General features: G+C 44.0%; 1 protein-coding gene across 1 annotated transcript in view; it reads right to left on the bottom strand.

Moving 5' to 3' along the window:
- umodl1 (uromodulin-like 1) overlaps positions 1-8192 on the bottom strand; it is a 13222-nt gene extending 5030 nt beyond the window's left edge. The window contains exons 1-13 of the mRNA XM_060895966.1: positions 7081-8192; positions 6901-6991; positions 6112-6354; positions 5187-5342; positions 4975-5081; positions 4646-4832; positions 4301-4441; positions 2598-2843; positions 2230-2487; positions 1989-2101; positions 1572-1791; positions 1072-1209; positions 69-535 (exon numbers count right to left, since the gene is read on the bottom strand). Coding sequence (XP_060751949.1) covers positions 69-535; positions 1072-1209; positions 1572-1791; positions 1989-2101; positions 2230-2487; positions 2598-2843; positions 4301-4441; positions 4646-4832; positions 4975-5081; positions 5187-5342; positions 6112-6354; positions 6901-6970 — 2346 coding nt within the window. The 5' untranslated portion in view covers positions 6971-6991; positions 7081-8192. The remainder of the gene's footprint in view (positions 1-68; positions 536-1071; positions 1210-1571; positions 1792-1988; positions 2102-2229; positions 2488-2597; positions 2844-4300; positions 4442-4645; positions 4833-4974; positions 5082-5186; positions 5343-6111; positions 6355-6900; positions 6992-7080) is intronic.
- Between the last annotated feature and the right edge of the window lie 1808 nt (positions 8193-10000).

The raw sequence follows: 10000 nt of genomic DNA, 5'->3' as shown, positions 1-10000 counted from the left end.
AAGTAGGTCTTCAACTATTGTTTGAAAATAGCCAGAGAAGAGTACCAGACCAGATCTTGAGCACTTACCCGCAGTTGAGTTCCACATGTTCCCCAGACCACGAAGAGCTTGACGTGGTTGACGTTCTCCTGAGTCACGTTACAGCTGGGTACGCCCAGGTACAGCGAGGACTCTGGGATGTGTTTCAACTCCAGGAAATTCCGTGACACGTATACGTCCATGTACCCGGGACCGCACTCCACCGTGATGAGCTCCGTTTGAGAGATGTATGACATGGTGGTGTTGGAGGTGGAGGTTGAAGCTGTTTTTGCTGTGGTTTCGGTAATGGAACTGGTGGATGATGTCTTTGTCAATTCTGTGGTTTTGTTATCAGACCAGACTGCTGTCGATGAAGTGACTGTTACATCTGTGCCGTGCGTTACAGGTTTAGAGGATGTTATGTTTGTGTTTTCGGTTAGAGAGCTCATAGTGGACGTTGTAGAGATGGTCGTGGTGGATGGACTTGGAGAAGAACTGGAAACTGTCATGTTGTTCTCTGGAAATGGATTAACATGGAAGAAGTTTGTGTAGCATCGGTTTGTGTAGAAAGAGAATGTAGAAACCTTGTTAATCTGGTTTTAATGTAAAAAACCAGGACAAAGAGAGGATGTGTGTGTGTGCTGGTGTTTATTTCTATCATCTAATAATAATGGAACAGAATCTAGATGATGGGAACTGGATATTTTCACTCCAAGGATCCATCGAGACACAACTGGCTTACAAGACCAAATAAAGTTAGCATGGATGCTAACGACCTCCATTTTGGCGCTGAACAATGTTAAGTGCAGTTAAAGTCATTTTAGTCATATGGTGGTATTTATTAGTAATGTATCTACTGGAGATTACGACTTTACTGATGGTTCTGCATTTCCACTGGAGTCAACAGAACAAATGTTACACGCAGTATAAATTTAGTCAAGTCAAGATGGATTTGTTTGCAGATTAAAGACACTCTCCGCTGTTGGTTTAGAGATTTCGTTGGGTGTAAATGGAAATTTGGAAGGTGACTGCTGGGTAAATTAGCTGCTGTACCTTGGCAGGTGCGTCCCGGCCTCTCTGGGTTTGCATCAATGTAACCATGGGGACACACACAGGTGTAGAAACCGAACGTGTTCTCACATTTGGCCCCTGAGGAACAGTCGACTTCGCCCAGAGCGCACTCATCTACATCTGATAATGAGGAACTGACGTTAACACACACCTCATCGCACAAACAAGCAGATAGTAACAGTGCAGTAACAGATCACCAAAAAAACACCTTGTATTATATCACACACTCTTTATAACTCACACACACACACACACACACACTCCAGGTTAAAGGTGATTCAAATGAATTTTTAAACCCTGAAACTGTCTGCTGTTTAATATTAAACCGAACTGAACTCTTAACTAAAAAGGTTCTTTAAAGGTTCATCAGATGATTAATGGTTTTACTCGACACCCTTTTTCATCAGGAACAACGTCTTCAGGAAGAACCCTTTATGTTTCTGTATTTCCTGCGAGTGTGTGAACGTGTGTGTATGTGATACCTGTGATCTTGGTGAAGTTTCTGTCGAAGGTGAACTGCGAGCTGTTCTGCAGGGACTCCATCAGATAAATGGCAATTTCGTAGATGTCCTGCTTGGTGCTGGGCAGAAACACGAGGGTGAAGGTGACCACGACGCTGCCTGGAGACAGACGAGTGATTAAAACTAACACCTTCTCGGAGTATACCAAGTCCAGGACCGAGAAGGGGAGAGACTGAAGAGTCTGTGGAAGGACATGAGGAAGAGATGTGAAGAACAAACAAACATAGCGTCCAGCTGCCCAGTAGGGATGAAGGATATGGAAACATGATTAACATCCAGCAGGTTCTGATTTTATTTATTGCATTAATTCCATGAACACCATCTGTCTCTTTATACTGTTTGACACAGTGCTCAGTTTCCTACGCTGACAGTCTTTACCTCACTCATAACATTTTCAATAAACGTCTTGTACTCTTTGCTTTCGGGGTTCTGCAGATCCACGGTGAAGTTAACGTTGGTTATTCGGACAACAGCTTTGAGGATTTGTGCATCTGCAATCAGAAAACACACTTTATAACAAACTCGTTAGCGTTTCTATAACGGATTTTTATGATCCGAACCTCGTTATCGGTGTCTAAAGGACGAGGGCCAGGAGCCTGTCGCTCTCCTCTACACATACCTGTCTTCACCTTCAGCTCAGTGGCATTTCCACAGGAACCACACATACACAGGGATACATGAGCGGTGTACAGAACCCCAGGCTGAAGCTTGGTCCATGTCCAATCAGAGAGCTCCGTTTCCACGACGTCCAGCTGCTGGGTCCCATGGAAGAGGACGAGCTTTGACGTGAGGTTGATCTGAGGAGGAAAGTTCCACAACAGCTGGAAGGATGAACTTGTGACGATTTTGACCCAGAGGTTGGTGATATACGGAATACCTATGAAACAAACACATGAATATAATCTTTGCGATAATTACATTGACATAAAACATTGATTGGGAATAAACATTAAAAAACTGAAAAGCACAGCTCTGTGGAGTACGTACTGAGCTCAGGAATCGAGCTGGAATTAGAGCTGCAGGGAGAAAGGGGTGGTGAGAAAATGAAGGAAGTGTTGACGTTAGCAGTGGAGGATGTAGTAGGTGGTGTACTGGATGTAGTAGTGGACAAAGTAGTGGAGATAATTGGCTGAGGACGTTTCCTTAGGGGCCCAAAGCTGATTATATTCCAATCCGAGGAGCCTGAACTGGAGGAGGAGGAGGAGGAGGAGGAGGAAGAGGAGGAGGATGTGTCTAAAAAGTAAACATAAACATGTTTAATGAAGATGTGTAGCTGCTGATAAACTCAAATCAGGTGTGTGAACAAGATTCCATGTAAAATGAGGAAAAGACGTTTTTATTAATATAATCGTTTCATTTACTTCTGCAGGTCAGAATTACACACATTTTATTTCTGTCCTTCAGATTCAGTCTCACGAATGAGATGTGCTGAAGGTTGTGAAGTTAAATCTCAGCATCAGCACCTGGCACTGTTGTGTTGTCTAACCTTTAACCCTGAACATCCATGCTCCTGGAAGAAGGGGAAGCTCCTCTGCTGGTTTGATGGAGATGACAGAGACAAATATACTTTGGAGACATGGAGCAGAGCAGCGAGACTTCAGAAATCTATCAGTTAAACAGTAAAGATAAAGCTCCTCATCCACTGGGTCATAAGTGCTGAAAGTCCTGCATCCACAGGAGATGGATCGGTTCCATGTCATGAACCTTCAGGATTCCTTAAAGCCTTAAAGTCAGCCCAAGGTCAAAACAAACAAGGCTGGTGTACTTTGGCCGACCTACGGACAGTACAGCGGAGACAGTACCAACAAGAGGTGAGCCTCACAGCCGAGCTGACTCGAGGCATGGCAGCGGCATGGAGCCTATTCTGTACCAGACTGACTCACCAAGCACCACATTATCTGTGATGAGTGATGAATAAGTGTAGGTGATGTAGAAGTTAGGACATATCTAAAAGCTCTACTGGGAAGCACATAGGATCCATCATTAGGAACTGATCCAGCAGGTGTGGTTGAAAGGTACTGATGGTAAACATCATCAACAAGTCTGGGTCCAGAGAGACCTGTGAGATCTGGATGCGGCACCGAAACGTCCTGTGCTGTAAAACTCGTCGTACGGGACGTTTATTTTCAAGATGCAGTGAGAATTTCCATCATCTGAGGAAAGATCACTCAGCTCTGAGAAGGATAATCTGCAGACCTATGAATGAACGGACAAGAAGGTATGGTGTAGCTACAGCACTGTGACAAGAAGAGACTACACAAGACAATTTGAGAGATCTTCTGTATTGAAGCAAAGAGGCAACAAATGATGAGCTCAGGAGAAGGTTCCAGCACTGATCAGTCAAATCCAAGCACAGTAAGACCTCAGGTGTACAACAGCACCACGTCTTCATCACCATGGAGACTCACTACTAGTTACTTCACTGTCTAGTGTGTCCATGCTGGTTAAACTGGTTTGATCTAGACTAGACTGGTGGACCAGTGTTACACTGCCACACACATTGGACGTGTCTGAGATAGACTGTGGATAGATGGGTCACTGAGTCGGCTGATCCTCTGGAGAGGAAGTTATATGATGATGATGTTTTAAGTATTTATAGTTAGTTCCACTATTTACCCAAAAGAGTTCCTGAGGAGGAGCTTTAACATGGGAAAGGATTATTATTCTAATTATTATGTGCTGTTACTCACTCCTACACTGTGTTCCCGGCCTGCTGGGCTGAAGATCCACAGATCCAGCAGCACACGTGCAATTATAGGATCCCAAAGTGTTAGAGCAGTGGGCAAGGGGAGAGCAGAATCTCAGCATGGGCGTGGCACACTCATCTACATCTGCACACACACACACACACACACACACACACACACACACACACACACACACATTAATGACATTAATGAAAGCTGGACAGAGAGAAGGAAATATTTTCATCTGACTCATGAGGAATAAAAAGGAAGCTGAATCATAATGTTCTTGCAAAAATGAATCACACACCACACACACACACACACACACACACACACACACATACATACCCCTGACGTCCACAGCCGTCACCTCCTCTATGTTCCCTAGCAGGAGCAGAAGTGTGTCAGAGACGCTGGTTAAGGACAGGAGCTGAGACGAGCCGAGCAGAAGGCAGGAGGACGTACTGAACCATCCTGAAGACCACGAGTGCATGTGATACACTGAGACCTGCAGAGAGCTCAGAGCTCCTATCACCTACACCCCACACACACACACACACACACAGGGTTAAGGTCTATGTTTGTAATGTTAAGACATCTTGTGTACTGAATGAATAAATCTAAGGACATTTGCATGTTGTATAGAATATGAAATGATCTGATGTCATCACACAGACCACAGAGTGCAGCAGACGTGTGTGGTTAAAGATTCCACTGCTCGTATTCACCAAACCGAAAGCTGCTTTCACCGTTACTGTCACGTTCAGCCACGAGGTCATATTCACTAACAGTAAAGAGAAACGACAGCAGGATAACAGAGGGATGTGATGATATTATCTTTTGATATTACAGTAAATCTCTCGGTGTTGTGGGGCTGCAGATCTCTCACCGTGGCTCTCAGGCTCCACGCAGACACTCTGGTTTCCTGTTTGGCAGCATTTCTGCCAGTGAGGACAATCTGAGTCCCAGAGACACAGTGAACCAGAGACAGGATGTGCAGGACAAACTCCAGGTTTAGCCGTGAACTCAGAACTCCTGTTGAGGGCTGAAAAAAAAAAAACACCATTTGACCTCCAAACGTCAAAAGGTCAGGGTTTAATTCCAAGACACAAAGACACATAACTCTATAGATCAGGGCTGGAAAATGTAGCAGAAACACTCATCTCTGTCCTAACTCAACATTTCAGTATTTATATCATCATTAAATCCTGTGTAACAGCACATCACCAGTCGGAGGGTTTCACTGCTTCAGTGAGCAAAAACTAAATAAACCACGCCCACAAAACTCCATAAAAGGCAACACGAGCTGAAAATCACAAAGTGGCAACTAAACGGTGAGAAAAGAGTTCCTTGTAAGTGTGGCATCCCTAACCCCTAACCCCTACCCCTAATCCCTAAACCCTAACGCCAAACCCTAACCCCTAACCCTAACGCCAAACCCTAACCCTAACCCTAACCCCTAAGCCAAACCCTAACCCTAACCCTAAAGCCAAACCCTAACCCCTAACCCCTAACCCTAACCCGCAGTAACCCCTAACCCTAACCCTAACCCCTAACCCTAACCTTGTGGTAACGCAGCTCAGCCCCTGCAGCGTCTCACAGACCCTCAATAACTCCGCCTCCTTTTGTAGGATGAGCTGCTCGGCTTCTCATTAAATGGGAGAAGATTTTGTCTCCATTGTGGCAGTTCCTGTCCACCTCAGTGCAGTGTGCAGCTCCAAAGTTCATTTAGGAATCACACATGCCTCCCTCCACAGCTCCACCTAGTGGCCATTATTGCTCACTTCCCTGTTGTATTTCTGCCCCTCACTCACCCAGAGCGCAGTAACTGCCCACTTGCTCGAAGCCTTCGCAGCACTTCAACACCGGTTTCTCCGAGTTGACGTCCTGAGTCTGGTACACGGTACGGTAGCGTGTGACGTTACACATTTTCCACGGCAGCCAACCACCACACGGCACCATCTGGGTGTAAGCACTCTTATATGAGATCACTGTCGTCATGGGAACGAGCTCGATCCCGGGACACACATGGTACCCTGACAGTGAGAGGGTGTATCCTGGGGCAGAAGAAACACATGAAGATTAAACTTCATTCTTACAGAATATTGTCATATTATTGATATTTAATACAAATCGACTGCATTCATAATTTCAAGCCTGAACTAAAGTTTACGGCTCTAAATGATGCCACTAACAAACTAAACTAAGTAGAAATGAGTTCTGAAGCTCGTCACTGTGTCTTTAAGATGATAAATAAATCTGTGATGCTGTAAGAATCTGAGACTGGGATTAATATCAGGGGTTAAGTATAAGTTTTAGGATCAAGCTAAATGCCAACAAACATGTAGCTGATGCTGTTCATACGGACCGTGTGTGTGTCCACAGGCGCAAAAGAAACATCCGAGAAAAATAAAAAACTATCCCAGTAAAAGTCTCGATGTGTGAACGAGCAGGTCTCCGATTCTGAGCCAGCAACTTTTTAAAAGTAACCCAAAGTTTTTAGAGGGTCACGTTATTATATAGAGTTTCTTTATTTCACATGAAGTCTGGTATAGTGTGAAGTCAGACATTACATCATAAAATACTATGTTTATGTGTCTCACCTTCATACAGCGTGTCGTGTCCTGTGGTGAAGGTGCGAAGCAGCAGCACTGACCAGAGCATCCACAGCATGTTGGGCCTCCAGAGCAGACTCTGTATATCACAACCATATTACACCATCATGAGCTGGAGCTCGCGCTCTGCTCACACACGGGTTCAAAGATACTGGTGACAAACCTCACCTGAGTCTCACCTGAACTACCTTCCTCCTCCTCCTCCTTCTCCTCCTCCTCCCCCTCCTCTCTCTCTCTCTCGCTCTCTCTCTACGCCTTCATGCTCACAAACAAACTGTTCCCTCGGGTTTCTCCCTGCAGGGACATTATAAATGCAGAAACATGGTTTAAATATAAAAACACACACACACACACACACTCACACACACGCTCACACACACATAGACATAGACACACTCACACAAACACACACAAACACACACACACACTCACACACCCATAGATATAGACACACTCACACAAACACACACACACTCACAAACACACACTCACACACACGCTCACACACATAGACATAGACACACTCACACAAACAAACACACACACACACTCACACACACATAGATATAGACACACTCACACAAACACACACAAACACACACACACACTCACACACACGCTCACACACATAGACATAGACACACTCACACAAACACACACAAACACACACACACACTCACACACACATAGATATAGACACACTCACACAAACACACACACACTCACACACACACACTCACACACACGCTCACACACATAGACATAGACACACTCACACAAACAAACACACACACACACTCACACACACATAGATATAGACACACTCACACAAACACACACAAACACACACACACACTCACACACACGCTCACACACATAGACATAGACACACTCACACAAACACACACAAACACACACACACACTCACACACACATAGATATAGACACACTCACACAAACACACACAAACACACACACACACTCACACACACATAGATATAGACACACTCACACTAACACACACACACTCACACACACAAACACACACACACACGCTCACACACACATAGACATAGACACACTCACACAAACACACACACTCACACAGACAGACACACACACACTCACAAACACACACGCTCACACACACACAGACATAGACACACACACACACACTCACACACACAAACACACACACACGCTCACACACAGACATAGACACACTCACACAAACAAACACACAAACACACACAGACAGACAGACACACACAAACACACACACGCTCACACACACATAGACATAGACACAGTCATACAAACACAAACACACACACAAATTTACTTTTATTTCCTCAAAATACATCTCAGTCTTTTTTATCTGTTTGTAGTTACATTTATTGTTCAGTGAAGTGAGTTAGTTCCTGTTTTCCGTTGTGTTCTCTCAGCTATTAACAGAGTTTCATCAGCAGTCTCTCTTTATTTTCTCTCTTCAAGTTAATAAGAGAGAAAGATTCACAGTACACTCTCTCTCTCTCTCTCTCTCTCTCTCTCTATGTCTGTCTCTCTCTCACACACACACACACATCACAGAGCCGTGTGTCACCTGCCCTGACAGTTGGCTAATTACGATGTGGTGTGAAAATTAGTTTAATTAAAGTGTTGCCAGTGACTGAGTCTTTAATTTAAATGTGCTGCAGAGAGTACACAATGTGTGAGTGTGTATGTACGTGTGTATGTCTGTCTGTGTGTATGTCTGTGAGTGTGTCTATGTGTGTGTGTGTGTCTGTGTGTGTGAGAGTGTATGTACATGTGTATGTTTGTCTGTGAGTGTGTGTGTGAGTGTGTGTGTGAGTGAATGTGTGTGAGTGAGTGAGTGTATGTGTGTGTGGGTGTGAGTGAGTGTGTGTGAGTGTCAGTGTGTGTGTGGGTGTGAGTGAGTGTGTGTGAGTGTCAGTGTGTGTGTGGGTGTGAGTGAGTGTGTGTCGGTGTGTGTGTGAGTGAGTGTACAGTATGTATGCATGTGTGTGTGTGTGTGTGAGTGAGTGTGTGTGTGTAAGCGAGTGACTGTGTGTGTATGTGAGTGTGAATGGGAGTGTGTGTGTGTGTGTGTGAGTGTGTGTGTTGGTGAGTGTGTGAGTGAATGTGAAGGATAAGTGTGAGCAGATAAACATGAGCAGTTCTCTCTCCTGGGTCAGAATTATGAGTGTGAACCCCAGAGGCCTTTACACACACACACACACACACACACACACACACAAGACTTATTAATTATAGTACTTTAATTAGTTTCAGAGGGCAAAGAACAATTAGACCTTCTAGAATCCTCCATCATCAAATACATGTCTGTCATCAGATCATTACAAATTCTCCAACATTTTCAGTCTGAGGGTTGAGTGTGTAACAACCACAACTCTTATAGTGTTCAGTTACACACACACACACACACAATACACAACACTCCTGCACTGCTTGTGTGTGAGTTTAGACTGTAGCCTGACATGATAAAGTGAAACTGAAACAGAGCAGAGACTCAAACCACACAATTATAAAACCCTCAGCAACAACACCAGCAGCAACAACAGCAATAACAACAACAACAGCAGCAACAACAACAGCAACAACAACAACAACAACAACAACAACTGATTATAATATTCAGTTTAAGAAACTGTTTTATGAAATAATTTATTTTGTGATCATGTACACATTTGTGTGTGTGTCTGAGGTGTATATATGTGTGTTATATGATATATATGTAAATTATATATAAATGATAAATGTAAATGATATTTAATATAATATAATATATAATATAATATAATATAATATAATATAATATAATATAATATAATATAATATATAATATGGGGGGCACGGTGGCTTAGTGGTTAGCACGTTCGCCTCACACCTCCAGGGTCGGGGTTCGATTCCCGCCTCCACCTTGTGTGTGTGGAGTTTGCATGTTCTCCCCGTGCCTCGGGGGTTTCCTCCGGGTACTCCGGTTTCCTCCCCCGGTCCAAAGACATGCATGGTAGGTTGATTGGCATCTCTGGAAAATTGTCCCTAGTGTGTGATTGTGTGAGTGAAT

This window comes from Tachysurus vachellii, chromosome 20 (assembly GCF_030014155.1).
Source record: "Tachysurus vachellii isolate PV-2020 chromosome 20, HZAU_Pvac_v1, whole genome shotgun sequence".
NCBI classification, from domain to species: Eukaryota; Metazoa; Chordata; class Actinopteri; order Siluriformes; family Bagridae; genus Tachysurus; species Tachysurus vachellii.
Note: the sequence above shows the minus strand (reverse complement) of the source record. Positions and strands in the feature narration are given on the sequence as shown.